Source organism: Giraffa tippelskirchi, chromosome 9, assembly GCF_054371585.1.
Source record: "Giraffa tippelskirchi isolate mGirTip1 chromosome 9, T2T-mGirTip1v1.2.pri, whole genome shotgun sequence".
NCBI lineage: Eukaryota > Metazoa > Chordata > Mammalia > Artiodactyla > Giraffidae > Giraffa > Giraffa tippelskirchi.
The window spans coordinates 7,816,111-7,837,085 of record NC_137283.1 but is presented as its reverse complement, the minus strand read 5'-3'; the positions used below and the strand labels follow the sequence as shown (position 1 = coordinate 7,837,085).

The window sequence follows — 20,975 nt, the reverse complement described above, 5'->3', positions numbered from 1 at the left end:
GTGTTGCCAGCCCAAGTTTTTTTCACCTTTTATAACCTGAGCTGACCTGTCTGCCTGACCGCCTTAACAGGATTCTGCCCTTGTCTTTTTAAAGAATATTTATTGGCCACGCCATGCACATTTGAGAGCTTAGATCCCCAACCAGGAATCAAACCCATTCCCCCTGCGTTGGGAGCACAGAGTACTGACCACTGGGCCACCAGGGAAGTTTTCATTATCTTTGAAGGCTAATAATGTATATGCCTTAATACAAATAAGTGTTAACAGTTCTTGCTTGTTTTTCCTGACCAAATGCTGTAAACCCTTTCAACAGGACTTATTCTAAGAATATTCTTGAGTAACATCATTAAGTATTTGTTCTGTTCACTGTTTGGGATTTTCTTCTTTGAAGGGAATTCGGTTTTACATACGTTAGATCTTCTTTGCCCACCTTCCCTACTTCTTTTTAATCCTGTTCCTTGCTTTGGCTTCTTTTTCTTTGATTTCTTCTTTGCTACTCTTTGCTCCTGTCTTTTCTTGCTTCGGCTCCTTCTCATTTCATCTCACGTCTGTGATGGGTTATTTCTCTTCCACTGTGTCCTAAATCCTGACACTTCACATTTTATGACCCCTTGTTTTCCTACCATCTTCCTTGGGTACTGGCTTTGTTTGTGGTAATCCTTAGTGATTGTTTCCTAACCTTTTTTTTTTTTAATTCACAGTAAAATTTTCACCTGTTCTGTGACAATTTTATTCTGGTGAATGTTCTTCATCTATTTGTTTTGTTAAATTCTGTTCTCTTTCTCATCTTAATGGATATCAATGCTGAGTCAGCTCTCCATTACGCCACACAGAGTAAGTCCTACGTTGCTTGCCCAGCAGGCCCCTACAGAAGGCAATTTTGCTGACATTTTCTGAGCTATAAATCCTCTCTCCCTCATGCTCTGTGCCTGTAGTTTCATTCAAGGAACCCATCTGGCACTTCCAGGTAAACTGCTCGTGTTGACTGGCATTTCCTGAGATCTGTCACCATGAGCCGTGCTGTCATCACTTCTGTGACATCACTATTCTCCCTTCATCTAGAGTTTGTGCTCCTTTACATCCTGCTGTTCTTGAATCATGCAGCTGGCTGCTTGTTGCTTTGTAAACCACCACAGAAAAATTGCTAACTCACACTGCCAACCCACCACAAGAGTATCCACATGTGATTTTTCTAAAAAAAGGTAGCAAGAACATGATTTTTTTTGAAGAAAAATACTTCAAAAGTGCAATTTGATACAGAAAATAAACTTACTTTAAGAGTTCATCCCTTTCTGTCTTCCGTGCAAACACTATATCACTGCATTTGTTCTGGAACCTGACAAGTATTTCAGTCAGCTCATTGTAAAACTACAAGCAAAGAACAAACATAAGTGATAAACCAGAACAATTTTTAATCTAAGAGGAACACAACTTAAAACTCATTTGTCAATAACAGTTAAAGAACTAAAACATGAGAGACAGTTATACCACTTAAGTCCAGCACCTTATTGTTAAATATGACCTAAAATTCTCTAAAAAAAAATAAATAAATAAAATCATCGTTAGAAAGTGCTGTCACCAAAAATTCAGTGACAAGTTAAGTTTCATGATCGTGAACAAGTTCCCAATTACTAAATAAAAATCAACTACTTAATAAAAACAACCTATTTAAGTGGAAGCATTAGAGTTGCACGTTCACTTCAGAAATGCAGCCATCATTTCAGAAACTTTTCGAAGAATTTCCAAAAGCACTCTGGAGAGTTTTCTCAGCTTACCTATTTCAACAAAGCATTTTAAACCAAATTAAAATAGCATTTTACTATCCTCTCTCTTTGGAAGGTTCTGGCAGTATTTCTATGCTCTCTTTAGAGGGTTTTACATTATACCGACTGTATTAACATCGAGATAACTTTATTCAGTCATCACTGTGGAGTTAAAGTACCAAAAGGAATTATGTATTTGAAAAACTTAAAAAATCACTTGTTCCCCAAAATTCGTCAAACCAAGTATAAGCATTTCCCCAAAAATATTTAAAGGAAAGGCTAGAAAATACCGAAACGTATTCAGTAAGCACTCTAAGACACAAGCATATCACAAATCTATCATCACCTAAACCATCAGCAGAGACTATGAAAGTCATACCAACCTCCTTCCCCATCACGTATCAGCTCTGACTACTACTCCTATTCCCTCACAATTCACTCAGATTGGCCAACTTTCTATCATGTAACAAAGTATTGCCGATTTTTGCTAATTCCTGCTACCTGAAATGAATGTCTATGCATACTCATTCTGCAAAGTTCCCATAAAATCCACCACCTTCATTAAGCTTTTTCCACTTATAACAAAGCTCTCGGGGGCCAAAGTCATGAAAGCTAAGGAATTCGAGATGAAGAATGATTTGGTCCAATTGGAAATACCAATTAACTTCTCAAACTATATCCTCACGTCCACACTGGTCAGTTAGCTCTTGTTTTTTTTGTGCTTCATACCTTTGTGCCCTCCTTCAAATTAGCCACAAGTTCAACAAAGTTGTCATACGCAGCAGCTAAATTCTTCAAGACTTCTTCTCTTAAATTGGCTTCATTGTTAGATTGTTTCATTTTCGAGAATTCCTGGTGTGAGACCTTATGAAAAGAAAGATTTATGCAGTTATATATATTTATGAAATGAATATAGCTCATGACGTTTTTATTGATACTTTCCCAACTATGAAAATCATTTATGATTACATTGAGTTATTACTAGATATTTACCTAATATAGTCTCTTTGGAGTAGCACAGTACTTTATAGCTTTCCATTAGTAAAATTATCCCAAATTCAGTGGGCATGAAAATATAACCAATAGTTTACAGGTTTCTATTAATATGGAATACTTGCGAAAAACACAATCCCAAATGGACAGATTTAGTCCAGACTATCCCTCCTGTATACAGATTATCCCTTCTGTAATTTTTTAAATAAAAATCTTACTCAAATATATAAACCTTACCTGAATATTTTTAAGAAGTCCTTCCTGTTTCTTTAGCGATTCCTGGACTTTAGTTGTGAGACCCCCATAGATTCGATCCAGTTCAGTAACAGAAATAGCTTCTTCGTTTATCACGCCATCTTGAGCCAGAGCAGTCAGAAACTTGCTCGTCATGTCAAAATTCACTGATTTCAGGTCGTTCTCCAGCCCCTCTCTTTCCTTCTTTACTTCATCAAGATTTGTCAATAAGGATTTTAAGACATTCACCACCTATACAATTTTAAAAAACTTTGAGCTGAATTGCCCAAAAAACCAGAAGCCAATTACCAGAAGGGAATTATACAAAGGTTCCCCAGGGTCAGGGAGAGATGATTTCTCAGAGAGCCACGTATAATTCAGACATTAAGTTTACTTAGATACAGACACTGCTGTACCTTTAGTGGATTCAGCCTGCAATGGCAGCAGAAATAATGAAAACAGATTTACTGAACATTTATCATGTGCCAGGCACAGTCCTAAACACTTCACAGATTTAATTTAATGTACTCCTTACAATATCCCATCGAGTATGTATTTATTACATCTATTCCACAGATGGAGAAACTGAGTCTCAGAAAAATTAAGTAACCTGCCTGAGCTTACACAGCTACTAAAGGAGCAGAGGTGAAACCTGAGACCTAAGTCTGCCTGACTCCAAACCACTCTCTAACCACACTTATACTTTACTGCATCCTCATGATGATGTAGAGGAAGGTGTGTTTTGTCAAGAGATACCCTATTTTGCCCGGAGAAGGCAATGGCACCCCACTCCAGTATTCTTGCCTGGAAAATCCCATGGACGGAGGAGCCTGGTGGGCTGCAGCCCATGGGGTCGCGAAGAGTCGGACATGACTGAGCGGGTTCACTTTCACTTTTCACTTTCATGCATTGGAGAAGGAAATGGCAACCCACTCCAGTGTTCTTGCCTGGAGAATCCCAGGGATGGCAGAGCCTGGTAGGCTGCTGTCTTTGGGGTCGCACAGAGTCGGACACGACTGATGCGACTTAGCAGCAGCAGCAGCACCCTATTTTGCCAACATAGTGAGATTGAGAGAGGGAGATACGATGATAAAAAAAGAGATAGAGATACATGGAGACAGCACTCTGGAGAGAGAGACAGAAAACTTTAAGTCATACACTGATTTTAAATCCTGGGAGGGAAAGAAGGGGTAGGTCCTATCTCTCTTCACATCATGAGTTCTGCCTCTCATTCAGCCCAGGTAGTCTCTGCCTCACAGCCACAGGATTCATAAACACCTAACACCCCTATGTAGTAATAGTGTTTCAGGGTTCAAGTACCCTCTAAGACCACTTGTGAGCTGCTCCTTTTCACTCACAGCTCTTCACACTTCACTTGGGCAACCCCAAGCCCCCATTCTGCTTGACCAAGAATGCTCAGAGCAAGAAAGTGGGGAAAGAAGGGACAGTCCAAGAACCCCATCTCCACTCCTGACTTGCTTCTTACCAGCAGCAATTTCAGCTCCAAAGATCTCCTCACCTACTGCCCGTGCCTAAGAAGCTCTGTCCTGCTCTGCAGTCCACGGCCTTAGTCATCAGCTCCTTGACAAGAGGGTCCAGAACGACCTCCCCATGTGAAAACCAAAACCTGAGGAAAAGCCTCAAGTTTCTTCTACATTTCAGCCTCTGGTAACCACCATATCTCCTAGGCCTCCTATCTTAAATGCAGATTCTCTTAACATGTTCTAATGTGACTCCCAGAGGTCCAAGAAGCATCAAACCACAGACACTCTAAAAGGAAGAGGACAAAGAATCATGGCTGGATGGACATAGCAAAGTCTATTAAAGGGGTCTAGTAGAATCTGACGTTAGACAAAGCAGGTCAAAGTCTGGCTTGCAAATGACTTCCAGGACATATTGTTAAATGAAACCAGATACAAAAGCATATACATTGTATGTCGCATTTTGAATGAGAAGGGAGATCAGAATATAAAGCTATACACACACATAATATATTATGTATATCTATGTGCGTATTATTTTTCACCAAAATAAAAGCACTAAGCACAGACCAGACACTAATGAATACTGTTACGTATACAGAGCAGATGGGAACTAGCTGGAAAGAACAGGGGTGAGAGTTCTCTCAGGAACCTTCTGAACCATGAACATTCTTCCACCCATCCAAAACACAAAATTAAATCAAAACTTCAATACAGAAACGAAGGAATCTAGCTGTCCAGCAAAGTGAAACATGATGACAAAGAAAAAAATATTTCAACTCTGATTATACTCCCTTAGTGAATATCATGGGCTTAGTTACTGTGTAACCAAGGGCAGTTTACCTGGAAAACTCATCTGCAAAACAAGAATAATAACAGTACCTGTATGTCAGGACAGTTGTAAAGACTGAAGTAAGTCTATATAAGTGCTCAATGTAATTTCTAACACAGGCTAAGTGCTCCATAAGTAGGAGCCATCATTAACTGTTGGTTATGTCTCACGGTTTAACTCTCTACTTTGAATGCACTGTGGACTAAAGAGGCTTAAGCGTGTAAGCACTCAGACAAGAACAGAGGAAAAATGAGGAACAGACCAAGAATTAAAGTATCTTATTCTGCTGAATTATAAGGATTTCTATAATCATGTAACACAGTTTGTGTTGGAGGACACAGTAGCATATAAATTCAAAAAGGTTTCGATAGCTTTACCTGTTGGTAAATTTAAACTGATAATGGAACCTCAACCTTGACTTTAACCCTATGTGAAGGTTGCTTGGCGATTAGGAAAGTAAGAAATGTAATTTTCTTCTTTATGTATGTTATGCCTAACAGAAGTTCGAAAATTTTATAGAAGCCAAGTGAAATACAGCTAGGGGAGAAATAGGAATATGCAGAATTAATTTTTTAAGAAATAGTCTAGTAAACAAAGCTCAAAGTCAGGACTATCTTAAAACAGACTACCTTATATAGTATAGAAACTAACATCCTCTCAGTACCTAAAAACAGATGCCTGAACAGAGCAAAGATAAACAACTAGTTAGCCTTGAAAGAAAAAAGAGCCCTACCCGTTATGCTTGGACCTCTTAATAAAACACATACTTTGTATCACGTTAATAATCAGCAATTCAAATAGCTGGGTGTTTCTCACAAAAACTCGGGCTAATGTGTCATCAACTATGGTGACAACTATCTGAAGGAGCTTTAATAAACAAATGATGCTTGCCTTTTCTAATACTGACACATGATGAATGAATACATAGAGTACTGAAAATTGTTGGTTACCTCCACGCAGAAAATCTAGTTTCAATAAAATAACTTCATATTGATTGCCAAACTTTTCTTCCCCTACGTTAATACCATTCTGGATTAACAGAGCAGCTATTACAAATTAAAAAAAAAAAAAAAATTTTTTTTTCTTTTCTATAGAAAGCAGGAGAATCAAAGAACAAAAGCCATGTAAGTTCTGAGTCATGTATGGGACACTAAAGAGAGTTCTCCTAAAATCAAAAGAGGGCAGAACATGTTGCTGTTCTGCGGGTGTGCAGTCTCTTCTTTACAAATTAATCTTTCCACCACCTTCCTTTTCTCCCCAGCGTCCTCAAAGCATCTGACTTGACAAGTGGTCGCTCTCTCTGGCCCAGCCAGAGACGCAGGTCCTGCGCGTATCCCGACGCCGCTCTCCCTTCACGTCAGGGGCCGGTTCCCACTCGACCCCTGGGAGCTGCTCTGCACACACTCACTCAACAGTCTAGGAATCTAGTCCTGTTCACCTTGCTGCCTGTCCACTGCTCTCACAACGCACCAGTGTCTTCAGAAGCTCCTGGGCAAGGGGCTCCCCACGCTGGAGCGCTCAGTACTGTGTCACCTAAAACCCTCACACGCCGCAGTCTCGACTGTGCACGCCAGTCACCTCTGGGTGTGTCTGCTCTTCTACGCCTGGCTGAGAATGGAGAGGAAGGGCTGGCCGTCATGGGCACCGAGCACAGTGCCCTACACAGCAGACACCTATCCACTCAGTCTTGGCTGAATAAATACATGAACCGCTTCTGAGCAAAGACACATAAGAAATGACAATGATAACTGCTGAGAACTATCGACACAGGAAATTCACCTTTTTCAAGAAGTTCTCAGCAGTATCTCTTGCCCTTTGGCTTCCTTTCCTGTGTGCTTCAGGGCCCCTATCTTACCTCACAGTGATCAGTCACACCCATCCCCTTAGGGTCTCAGCCAAACACGCTCCCATGAGCGTGTAACCGTAGAAATATCATGCCAATGTGATCCATTTATTAACATGCACACCTTGACAACCCTCCCCCCTTCAGAGGTAGTCCCGGGGGAATATGCTAGAAGGTGGCACATAGAAAGACGCAAGAAACAAAGACTCTGTGGTCAGAGGAGTATCTGGCCAATCCAGTCCTTCCACCTCAAAGAAGTGCCTTTACTTCCAAGCTGCTGCCTTTTATCAAATTTGAATTAAACACTGTGAATATGTACAGTACTGAGTTCACAGAGGAAGCATTCAATAAATGGATAGTAATATAACGTTTACACAGTGTATATATAGCATGTTGCTCTAAACACAACCACCTCAATGTACATCATCATTTTTTTTAAAAAAAGGCCAGTAAGAAAAAAACTGGGCAATTCATTGTATGTAATGGCTTGACATAGTTTTCAGAAGCAGCTGACCCCCACATCAAAACGCACATCCTCACCTCACTGCCCTGCATTGTCTTCGCCGGGTTAGCAGAAGGGATGGCAGCGTTCAGCTCGGGCTCCGGCTTACACAGAAGCGCAATGGTGTCTCGGTGAGCCTGGTAGCGCTCTTTCACCTGTCCATCTGCTTGCACAGCTTTATCCAAAACGGTTCTGAAGTTGTTTCCCTCTGTGGAAGAAGAAAGAAATGTTACCAGAGCACAGTAATGATTTTAACAGTAAAGTACATAAGCTGGTTGTACTTTCATTTTGTTCCCCAATTTTACTTGTCTCCCTGTCAGCCCCAAAGCACTAGATGACAGAAACTGAGCTGTCAGTCTTTGCATCTTTAGTGTTAGAAAAATGACAGAATCAACTATAAGGCAAAAACACAGTTATAACCTTAAAACACCTTCGTGGTTACAGTCCACTAAATAAAAGCCAATTGACATTAACCTTTTTCTACAACTCATGAATATAGAAAGACAACATTCACTCCAAAAACTGTTACAACTTATTTAAAAAATGTTCCTATCTCAAAGGATCACTCTTTACATTTGACTTATAAGAAAAGCAGATACATTTTTAGAAAAATCACAATAGTATTAAATACTTTTTACAGAGAAATAAAGCAAGTCTAGATATCGTTTATCTGAACAAGCACAAAATCTTTATAATCAAAGTCTTAAAAATAATAATTTGGCTTCAGGTTAATTTTAAAACTCATCTTTTACCACCTGGTAGTATCACTACTAAATGAAATGAAATCACAAGACCATATATAATATCTCATTTATCTTTTTTTACAATATGCAGAAAGCTTGAAACAGGAAGTAAGAGTTACAGCATCATTTTAATTTTCACTTTCTTAAGAATCTGAACTTATCATAATCAACATCCTTGTTATTTTTATCTTACATGGAACTGAAGAAAAACACCTGAATTTTCATATGGAGCCTAATTCAATCAAGCAAAAATTGTGGATATAAAATGAGAACTTACTCAAGCGAAAGTCATTTAGGGACATTTTTACCTGTTCTTAAAGGCTTATAAAGTTCATTGGATGGCGTCCTTTGCCAACGTTCCTTGAATTTTGCCCTTAAATCATTGTCAGTTGCTTCTTCTTCATCCAACAACCTTAATGACTTTTAAAAAGGAGGCAAAGCAACAGTGAAATATCATTTCTGGTGTAAAAAACTAAAACATTTTTAAAATGATCACACTCAATATAGGTGAGAATTAGTGAGCTGGGGCTATTCCTACTGTACTGGTTAGAATATAAATTAGTACAATAATCTCCATTGCAGAAATACAAGTCATAATATACTTAACAAAACATCTTGTAAAATTTAAGGCTAAGTTAGCCATTACCTTAGTCAGTAAAATTAACATGACGAAGAGATTATGTACATCCATATACCAAAACTACTTTTCAATGAATATTTTTTTTAAGATTAAATAAACAGAAAGCCTTTAGAACTTTGAAGCCATAAACAAAACAAAGAGAAAACTGATTAACTCATACAAATAAAAGATTTAGACGTCAACCCAATACAACAAACTGAAAATTAACATTTAAAAAAAAGCCTTTCAAATGCAGAGCTGAGAAGACAAGATAGCAGAGGCAGAAACTAAGAAAGAAAGTGCTAACCCACCAATGGACTCAAGTGCTAGAGTCAATGGTACCTGTTAATGCCTGACAGTTCAGAGCAGAGATCTGCTAACTTTGTGTCAAATGTTAGAGTAAATATTTTAAGGCTTGTGGACTACAGTCTCACATACTCTTTTTTCTTTTAATAACAATTTTCTAAAAGTGGTAAAAATCACTCTTAACTAGTGAACCATATAAAACAGGCCACAAGATGGAGCTAGCCTACTGTCCATAGTTCACCAACTACACATTCTCCAGTGGCTCAGAATGTGCATTGAACAGGAGACAAGAAACACAGGTGGGGCTAATATGAGTAGGAGATCAGATCAAAGGCGCTATCTTCCCTCAAACAGGGACTTCCAGTGGGTGACACTCAGTGGATGAGTATTTAAAGGAAAACTGACCAACTGAAGGGAATTTGCCCATCTGAGCCCTGGCTCTATACAGAAAAGAAAAGAAGTATCACCTTAAGGTTCCTAATCAAAAGCCTAAACTTAGGACTGGAAATGACTCCCCGTATGACACAAACTCCTAAAATGCATTTCAGAATAAAAGATTAACCACACATACACACAAACACACACACACAAAAACCCTCCAAAAAAGTTTTAAAATACAGGAAACACACAAACAAAAACACTGAAATAAGAGGAAACAAACCGGTATGAGAAAAAAATCAGGAAAAAACAACAAATCACAGCACCAAACCACAAAGACGACTGACCCTGAGATAAGATAAAGAATATAAACTAAACATATTTAATAAGTTTTAGAGTAAAAGTATGACAGGAGAAAGAAAATGAGAAGAACTGAAAAAGAGCCAAATGAAATCTCTGGAAGTTAAAGAAATTATAAAATTAGGAAGCTAATGGATAGTTAACAAACTGCTGGGATATAACTGAAGAGAACTCGTGAACTGGAAGACAGACCAGAAGAAATCCGGCACGAGGGAGCACAGAGCAAGTGGTTGGAAGACCCAGAAAATAAACTGAGAAGATTCAACATCAGAGATGGAGAAAGACGTAATAATGAGAATTGGGAAAAAGCAATATTCAAAGAAGTGAAAACTAAGAATTTTCCAGGATGGATGAAAGACACAATTTCTCTAATTCACTGAATCCAATGGAATATCAAGCAACTTAAATGAAAAAAAAACCCTACCCAGACACATCATAATAAACTATAAAAAAGAAAAGTATACAACTTTCATGCTGTTAAAAAGGGGGAAAAAAAAAAAGAAAAAATGGAGGGAACTCAATAAAACCATAAAAAGTGAGGGTGAGGAGGAACCAAAGAAAGAAAACAGAGAGAAATCAAAAGAGTAAGACAAGTCTTGTAGAAAAATATGGTTCCAAATATATGAATAATGACAGCTAATATATATGGATTTAACCCTCCACAAAGAGATGAAGATTGTCAAGCTAAAAGTAAAGGAAAAATCTTACTACCATATGCTATTTACAAAAGACACAATCACAAAAACACACAAGCTGAAAGTCAAACACACAACAAGAAAACTACAGACCAGTATCCCTTATGAATATAACTGCAAAATGCTCAACAAAATACCACCAAACCAAATCTAGCAGCACATCAAAAGAATTCTATACCATGACAAAGTGGGATATCCTAGGAATGCAAGGGTGGTTCACACTGAAGAATCAGTTAATGTAACACTCCGTATTAGTAGAATGAAGGGAGGAAATCCATGTGATTATCTTGAGATACAAAAAAAAATATTTGACAAAATCTAACACCCTTTTATGATAAAAGCACTCAACAAATTAAGAACAGAAAGGAACTCCCTCAATCTGAGAACAGCCATTTATGAAAAACTTAACAGCTTAACAGTGAAAAACTGGAAGGTTTTCCCCTAAGATAACGATCAAGACAAGTCTGTGGACTCCCACTGCTTCAAACCAGGATTGAACGGGCTGGCGCAATTAGAGTAAGAAATAAAGGGCATCCAAAAGAGGAAAGGAAGAACTATCTCTAGTTGCAAATGATATGACTTTTTATATGAAAAATCCTAAGCAATCCATAAAATAACTATTAGAGATAAGAAACAAATTTAGTAGAGTTGCAGAAAGCAAAATCAACACACAAAATCAGCTGTATTTCTATACTCTAGCAATGAAGACTCCAAATAAGAAATTAAGATAATCCCATTATAACAGCATCAAAAAGAAAATAACTAAGAATCAGTTTAATCAAGGAAGTAAAATACTTGTACAGTGAAAAGTATAAAACACTGCTGAAAGAAATTAAATGGAAAGACAGGCTCCGTCCACGGACTGGAATCTGTAATACTGTTAAAGATCAGCAAAATATTCCTCAAATTGATCTAAACATTCAATACAATCCTCATTAAACTCCGAATTTTAGGGTTTTCTACATATAAGGTCAAATCAAATCATAGTAAGATACCACTTCATAGCCACAAGGATGGCTTTTTTTTTTTTTAAGACAATTATAAGGGTTAGCAAGGATGTGGAGAAATTTGGAAACTTCATACACTGTTGGTAAAATGTAAAAGGGCACAGCTGCTTTTGCAAACCAGTTTCACAGTTCCTCAGAAAGTTAGACACAATATTACTGTACAACTCAGTAAATTCCACTCCTATATATATAACCCAAGAGAACTGAACACAGGTGTTCAAACATAACCTGTTCACAAATAACAGCATTATTATGAATAACCAAAAAGTGGAAACATCCCAAGTATCTGTCCCTGATGAATGGATAAATGAAATACTTAATGATACATCCACACAATGGAATATTTAGCCACAGAAAGAAATGAAGTACTGACACACGCTGTGACATGAATGAACCCTGAAAAGATGCTAAGTGAAAAATGCAAACTTCAAAGGCATGATTCCATTTATCTGCAATGTCCAGAATGAATAAATCTCTACAAATCAATCAGATTTGTAGCTGCCAAGAGCAAGGGGAATGGGAGAAAGAGGAGTGACTGTTAATTAGCACACAGGCTTTCTTTCGGAGGTGATGAAAATGTTCCAGAATTAGACTGTGTTGGTGCTCATACAATATTGTGAATGTACTAAAAACCACTGGATGGTACACTTAAAATTTAGGTCAAAATGGTGAAATTTTATGTTATGTGAATTTTACGTCGAAAAAAAGAAAAAAAGACACATGTAAGATAAATGTAGGTGATTTATGAAAAGAACCAATTAAATATCCTTATTCTAGAAATGAAAAATATGGGGGGAAAATTCAATAGAATGGCTGAAGAACACAAAAGGCAGAGCTAAACAGCCAATTAATGAGCTGGAAGGCTAGCCTCAGACAGTCTCCCACATAGAGAAAAAGTAATAGAAATGTTAAGAGATGTGAAGAACTGACTCAGAAGCACTACCATCAATCTAACAGGAATTCATTATGAGAGAATGGAGAAAAAAGAATAACTGAAGAAATAGAACCCATGAATCTAAGATGGAAAGGGTCCAATAGATCCCAAGCAAGATAAATTTATCATTTAAAAAATAAACTAGTGGACACTTCAAATTATTTGAAAACCAAGACTAGAATTAAATTTGCTACCAGAGACATAAACACTCAAAAACAGTATCAGCTTCACAACTTAATAACTTACTTAAAATGAGACTACAAGTACAACCAAAAGAATAATAATGAGTCTAACTCATAAGGCTGTTGGGAAGATAAAATAAATAAAAATACCTCATAAGAGAGGCAGACAACAGACATGCCATACACACTAATAAAGCCAGTTTTTCCTTAATTATGAGATGAGATTTTTTTCGCATTAATATTTGTTTTATTTTAGTTAAGCCCTTAAGCAACCCTGGAAGGTATATATTCTCATTCCCAAGGTTCATACTGTCATAGTATATAAGTACTCTGTCTTTGCCCCAAAGTATTTGGAAACAGTGTAAATACAACTTCCTCTGATAGTTAACTGAAAGATTGAAACATCATGGATTAAAGCATTGATAACAGAAGTCACCTAAAAGAGACATGACTCCTAAACTGTCAAAAACCAAAATAACCAGTCTGAATACATTTATAGTTAAAGAAACAAAGGTATCAATTAGTAGAAAGAGCTGAAAGCACCTTAAAAGCAGAATAACATTGGCAAATAGTTGACTTTAGCCAACAAACTTTAGTGCTACATTCCTATTCATAAAATGCCCTTTCCACCTAAAGATGAGTATGGTGGGCTTAGAAAACATATGATGGCCTAGCTTCCTTAGTTTGATTCCTTGTTTGCCAGAGACTGAATCTTTCACAAGAAAAAAAAGTCCTTAATAAAGAAAAAGTCTGAACAGTTTGTGTGATAGTCATTTCTCACAGAATACTAGTTTCACACAATGGTCATGTAAGTTTCATTAATGCGCACTTATATACCCTTAAGACGTATGAACCCATTTCACTCAGAATTCCTCTTGATGCTGAAGGGCAGACTATGGGCCACAATAAATTCACCTGAATGATGAGTGCTACCCTGTAAAACCACAGGAAGAAGCCTCCTGTTCCAATCCCTGCTGGACACCAAGGGGCCAAAGGGTATTTTATTTACCTGGAAAGCAAACCTCTTGAAACATACCTCATCGAGGATTTCTCTATTTCTTTGTAGAAGTTCAGGTAGCTCTTTGATCAACTGATCAACAGTCTGGATGCCTCCCTGTTCAATCACAGACGTGGACTTGGTCAATATAGACTGAGGTACGGTATCTCCAGATATATCTTCAATTGCTGCTGGAAGATTAAGGGAAGCTAATACCCTGAAAAAATGAGATATTATGTCATCTAAAGGTCTAATCCTTCTTTCAAACACTAGCAGCGGAGTTATCACTCCAAAAAAGTGGATAAGCCCTGCAAATGGAAACATAAAGCAAACAAAAAGAGAAAATCAGGAATTGATAAAATTAAACAAAAAATCATTAAAGAATTAAGTTAGATTCACAGTTCAGAACTGAAAGCCAAAAAGTAAAAAAGTTACATTAAAATATACTAGATACCTTTGGCTCACCAGCTCAACTTCACTTCTTTCACTCTAAGTAATTAAAAGTCAAAAATTCTATTTGAAAAAAGCGATCTTTTATCACACTCCTGATTGTTTTACTGTCAGTGACTAAAGAGAAATAATACACAAAATAGCTATAATTTCACATCAGTTCAGTCGTTCAGTCATGTCCGACTCTTTGTGACCCCATGGGCTGCAGCACACCAGGCTTCCCTGTCCATCACCAACTCCCGGAGTTTACTCAAACTCATGTCCATCGAGTCAGTGATGCCATCCAACCATCTCATCTTCTGTTGTCCCCTTCTCCTCCTGCCTTCAATCTTTCCCAGCATCAGGGTCTTTTCTAGTGAGTCAGTTCTTCACATCAGGTGGCCAAAGTTTTGGAGTTTCAGCTTCAGCATCAGTCCTTCCAATGAATATTCAGGACTGATTTCCTTTAGGATGGACTGGTTGTATCTCCTTGCAGTCCAAGGGACTCTCTTAAAAGTCTACTCCAACACCACAGTTCAAAAGCATCAATTCTCTGGTGCTCAGCTTTCCTTACAGTCCAACTCTCACATCCATACATGACTACTGGAAAAACCATAGCCTTGACTAGACAGATCTTTGTTGGCTTAGTAATGTCTCTGCTTTTTAAAATAAGCTGTCTAGGTTGGTCATAGCTCTCCTTCCAAGCAGCAAGTGTCTTTTAATTTCATGGCTGCAGTCACCATCTGCAGTGATTTTGGAGCCAAAAGAATAAAGTCTCTCACTGTTTCCATTGTTTCTCCGTCTGTTTGCCATGAAGTGATGGGACTGGATGCGATGATCTTAGTTTTCGGAATGTTGAGTTCAGATAACTGAAAAAACTGAAGCTAATTTTTTCACTCTCTTCTTTGACTTGCATCCAGAGGATCTTTAGATCTTCTTCACTTTCTGCCATAAAAGGGGTGTCATCTGCATATCTGAGGTTATTGATATTACTTCTCCCGGCAATCTTGATTCCAGCTTGTGTTTCATCCAGCCCAGCATTTTGCATGATGCATTCTGCATAAATTAAGTAAGCAGGGTGACAATATACAGCCTTGACGTACTCCTTTCCTGATTTGGAACCAGTCTGTTGTTCCATGTCCGGTTCTAACTGTTGCTTCTTGATCTGCACACAGATTTCTCAGGAGGCAGGTCAGGTGGTCTGGCATTCCCATCTCTTTAAGAATTTTCCAGTTTGTTGAGATTCACACATTCAAAGGCTTTGGCATAGTCAATAAGACAGAAGTAGATGTTTTTCTGGAACTCTTTTGCTTTTTCGATGATCCAACAGATGTTGGCAATTTGATCTCTGGTTCCTCTGCCTTTTCTAAATCCAGCTTGAACATCTGCAAGTTCACAGTTCACATACTGTGGAAGCCTGGCTTGGAGAATTTTGAGCATTACTTTGCTAGCATGTGAGATGAGTGCAATTGTGCAATAGTTTGAACATTCTTTGGCACTGCCTTTCTTTGAGATTGGAATGAAAACTGACCTTTTCCAGTCCTGTGGTCACTGCTGAGTTTTCCAAATTTGCTGACATATAGAGTGCAGCACTTTCACAGCATCAACTTTTAGGATTCGAAATAGCTCAACTGGAACTCCATCACCTCCACTAGCTTTGTTCATAGTGATGTTTCCTAAGGCCCACTTGACTTTGCATTCCAGGATGTCTGGCTCTAGGTGAGTGATCACACCACTGTGGTTATCTGGGTCATGAAGATCTTTTTTGTATAATTCTGTGTATTCTTGCCACCTCTTCTTAATATATTCTGCTTTTGTTAGGTCCATACCACTTCTATCCTTATTATGCCCATCTTTGCATGAAATGTTCCCTTGGTATCTCTTAATTTTCTTGAAGAGGTCTCTAGTCTTTCCCATTCTATTGTTTTCCTCTATTTCTTTGCACTAATCACTGAGGAAGGCTTTCTTATCTCTCCTTGCTATTCTCTGGAACTCTGTATTCAAATGGGTATATCTTTCCTTTTCTCCTTTGCCTTTTGCTTCTCTTCTTTCCTCAGCTATTTGTAAGGCCTCCTCAGACTACCATTTTGCCTTTTTGCATTTCTTTTTCGTGGGGACGGTCTTGATCACTGCCTCCTGTACAATGTCACAAACCTCCATCCACAGTTCATCAGGCACTCTATCAGATCTAATCCCTTGAATCTATTTGTCACTTCTACTGTATAGTCATAAGGGATTTGATTTAGGTCATATCTGAATGGTCTGGTAGTTTTCCCTACTTTCTTCAATTTAAGTCTGAATTTGGTGATAAGGAGTTCATGATCTGAGCCACAGTCCACTCCCGGTCTTGTTTTTCCTGACTGTATAGAGCTTCTCCATCTTTGGCTGCAAAGAATATAATCAATTTGATTTTGGTATTGACCATCTGGTGATGTCCACGTGTAGAGTCTTCTCTTGTGTTGTTCGAAGAGGATGTTTGCTATGACCAGTGCATTCTCTTAGCAAAACTCTGTTAGCCTTTGACCTGCTTCGTTTTGTACTCCAAAGCCAAATTCTCCTGTTACTCCAGGTATCTCTTGACTTCCTACTTTTATATTCCAGTCCCCCAAGAACTCCAAAATTACAACTCGCTGCTGAACAACCGTCAACAGAGAATGTTGGATCCCACCAAAAAAAGATGCCCCACATCCAAGCGCAAAGGAGAAGCCTCAGCAAGACGGTAGGAGGGGCAAAAGCATGTTTAGAATCAAACCCCATACCCACCAGACACACTCGGAGGGCTCAAACAAACCTGTGCACACCAGGACCCAGAGACTTGCACCAGAACTTAAACAGGACTGGGGAAACAGATTCTTGGAGGGTACAAACAAAACCTTGTACACATCAGGACCCAGGAGAAAGGACCAGTGACCTCATAAGAGACTGACCCAGACTTGCCTGTGAGTGTCTTAAGAGTCTCCGGTCTGGCAGAGGCGTGGGTCACTGGTGGCCTGCTGCAGGGTCAGGGTCACTGAGTGTGGCAGTGTGTGCTTGGGAACTTTTGAAGAAGATCGCCATTATTTTCATAACCTCCACCACAGTGTGGCCTCAGGTCAAACAACAGGGAGGGAACACAGCCCCACCCATCAACAGAAAATTGGATTAAAGATTTACTGAGCATGGCCCTGCCCACCAGAACAAGACCAGATTCCCCCTCAGTCAGTCTCTCCCATCAGGAAGCTTTCATAAGCCTCTTATCCTTCTCCATCAGAGGGCAGACAGAATGAAAACCACAATCACAGAAAACTAACCTATCTGATAACACAGACCACAGCCTTGTCTAACTCAGTGAAACTATGAGCCATGCTATGTAGGGCCATCCAAGATGGATGGGTCATGTTGGAGAGTTCCGACAAAATGTGGTCCACTGGAGAAGGGAATGGCAAACCACTTCAGTATTCTTGCCTTGAGAACCCCATGAACAGTATGAAAAGGCAAAAAGACAGAACACTGAAAGATGAAGTTCCCAGGTCGGCAGGTGCCCAATATGCTACTGGACACTGGTAGAGAAATAACTCCAAAAACAATAAAGAAAGGGCGCCAAAGCAAAAACAACACTGAGATGTGGATGTGACTGGTGATGCAAGAAAAGTCCGATGCTGTAAAGAGTAACGTTGCATAGGAACCTGGAATGTTACGTCCATGAACCAAGGCAAATTGGAAGTGGTCAAACAGGAGATGGCAAAAGTGAACATCAACAGTTTAGGAACCAGTGAACTAAGATGGACTGGAATGGGTGAATTTAATTCAGATGATCATTACATCTACCTACTGTGGGCAAGAATCCCTTAGAAGAAATGGAGTAGCCCTCAGAGTCAACAAAAGAGTCTGAAATGCAGTACTTGGGTGCAATCTCAAAAATGACAGAATGATCTGTTTCCAAGGCAAACCATTCAATATCACAGTAATCCAAGTCTATACCCCAACCACTAATGCTGAAGAAGCTGAAGTTGAACAGTTCTATGAAGACCTACAAGACATTCTAGAACTAACACCCAATTTCACATCATCTAGGCATAATATCAAGAGGACATAGTTGATGTACATATTAATACAGAATTTCCATTTGTTTTGTGGCACAATAACTATTATTCTATTATTTCATTTACATAATGGGAGGAATATTAGGGTAAACTTATGCTGCCTTCCTGCTGGAAAAAGAATAATGAGGTCAAAACTTACTCATTCATCAAAATTAAAAACATGAAAAAGCAAACAAGTCTAGGGAAAAAAACAACTCAGTAACATATCTGACCAAGGATTTACTTCTAGAATATCTAAATAATTCTTTAAAGATTATTAAGAAGAAAAATGAGCAATAGATTTGAACACTTCACAAAAGACATGAAGGGCTAACAAGCACATGGAGAGCTGCTCAACATCATTAGCCGGCAGGGGGAATGCAAACTAAACCACAGTAAGACACTGCTACACACACACTAAAACAGCTAAAATTAAAGAGACTGACAATCCTAAGTTCTGACGAGGTGCCAAGAAAGTGCACTTCTCAAACACCACAGGAACAGTGACTCTGGAAAACCATCTGGCCGTTTCATGTGAAGTAAACATACACTAACCATGCAACTCAACAATTCCGTAATCCTAGGTTATTTGCTCATGAGAAATAAAACACGCCCACACAAAGATGTGTACATCAATGCTCGTAACAACCAAAATGTCCATCAACGGGTTTTGACCATAAAAAGGAATATTACTAAGTAATAAAAAGGATCAAACTGATACATAAACTATGATTATGCCAAGTGAAAGAAGCCCAAGATATTTTTAATATATACTGTTACATGCTATACATACTATATATTGTACATTACTATAATACCATAAACTGTATATAACATACTATATATATATGCAATGTACTATTTACTGTATATAATACACTATAAAATCTACATATTGCACACACTATAATGATTACATTTATATTAAAATTATATAAAAGGTAAAAGTAAACTATGGCGACAGGGAGCAGATCAGCAGTGGCTCGAGGGTAGAGGAGACGACACTGAATGGAAAGGCATGAGGGAATTTTTCTCGGGTGATAGAAATGTTCTCTATCTTGATCATGCTGGGTACCCACATGGCCGCAAACATTTATCAAAAACAACTACACACTTAAAATGGATTTATTTTGTTGTGTCAAATTATACTTAATATATTTTTTTAAAACGATAAGTTATTTTGTCTTCAATCCACCAAAAACAAGAACTTGTTCAGCATATTGAACGACATGTATCTGAACTTTAAAAGGTCACTGCTACTTCTCATTTCCCTCAAACAAATACCCCCAAAATACAAATCTGTGGCCACATATGTTCACTGTTTCAGTAATTAAAATTGCTTCCAATTATATCTGCTTTGTTGTTGAGGCTCAGTAAATATAGGGTCCCCAAGAAATGTGTGTGTGTCTATATTTGCTATTTCAAATATCCTTAACATTCAGTTCTAAGCTCAGAAAAGTACAATGTTCATAAATAACCCATCAGGAAACATCAGAAATTTAGATAAATTTATGAAAGTTAAGCCCTACTTACCCATTTGCCAAAGTGGTAGCTTCTCTCATCTGCGCAATTGATCTGTTAACTAAATCAGCTTTCCTCTGATTATAGGCAGCCAAAGACTGCTGCACGGACACAGGAACCATTTTCTCAAACAGATCTAAAACGAGGAGTCGATTTCAATAAAATCTTAAGACAAAAACTCAAACTGTACAGTGACTATTTACATCTCCTTTCCAATATTCACATTAAAAGTCTTCAAACATTTAAAGAACAAAACTAAATCTATTGAAAAGGCAACGATAAAGAGAATTTCTAGATCACTGCATTCACGGGCAATGATAATAGAGGCTTTTCCTCTGAACTTAATTTTCTTAAAGATGTGTTTATCATTAAGTTTAAGGGACCCCTGGTGAAGAAGATCTACACAAGAGAAAACAACCCTCATTCATTGATAAAATCGACCATAGCACCATGGTTTCCAGCTCTACCACTTCCTGGCTCTGTAACCTTGAGCAAATGACTTCACCACTCTGCCTCAGTATACGCAGCAGTCAAATGGGGATAATAACCACACCTGCCTCATGTAGCTGCTGTGAGAAGTAAATCAACTAATATTTTAAAGTGCTTAAAAGAATTTCTGGCACATGGTAAACACTTTGAGCTTGTTAAACAGAAATAAGTACAGTGGTCCCACGGTATCCTCAGGGGACTGGTTCCAGGGCCCTCAGTGGATACCCAACTCCGAGGATGCTCAAGTCTCTTACATAAAATGGCCTAGTGTTTGCATCTAACTTACTCATATTCTTTAAATCATTTCTAACAATACTTAATACAATGTAAATGCTATGTGAACAGTTGCCAGAGTATTGCAAATTCAAGTTTTGCTCTTTTTGCAACTTTCTGGAAATTTTTTGTGAATATTTTCAGTCAACAGTCGCTTTGAATTCATGGCTATGGAACCACAGATACAGATGCAAACTCCAAAATAACCATCCAATAGCTTAGAAATATTAGATCGCTGGGGTCTCAGCTAGAGGCTACCATATATTGCATAGATCTACAATAGTCAAGGATATTATGACATTTATTTATCTGATACAACCATGACTCCAAAAG

At 38.2% G+C, this 20,975-nt stretch overlaps 1 protein-coding gene across 5 annotated transcripts in view; it reads right to left on the bottom strand.

The window, feature by feature from the left end:
• PDCD6IP (programmed cell death 6 interacting protein) overlaps nucleotides 1-20,975 on the bottom strand; it is a 66,879-nt gene that overhangs the window by 6,803 nt on the left and 39,101 nt on the right. For all 5 annotated transcript variants that reach the window (XM_081527190.1, XM_081527189.1, XM_081527193.1 and 2 more), the window contains exons 9-15: nucleotides 19,893-20,016; nucleotides 13,909-14,086; nucleotides 8,700-8,811; nucleotides 7,687-7,856; nucleotides 2,994-3,242; nucleotides 2,493-2,627; nucleotides 1,274-1,368 (exon numbers count right to left, since the gene is read on the bottom strand). In XM_081527190.1, coding sequence (XP_081383316.1) covers nucleotides 1,274-1,368; nucleotides 2,493-2,627; nucleotides 2,994-3,242; nucleotides 7,687-7,856; nucleotides 8,700-8,811; nucleotides 13,909-14,086; nucleotides 19,893-20,016 — 1,063 coding nt within the window. The remainder of the gene's footprint in view (nucleotides 1-1,273; nucleotides 1,369-2,492; nucleotides 2,628-2,993; nucleotides 3,243-7,686; nucleotides 7,857-8,699; nucleotides 8,812-13,908; nucleotides 14,087-19,892; nucleotides 20,017-20,975) is intronic.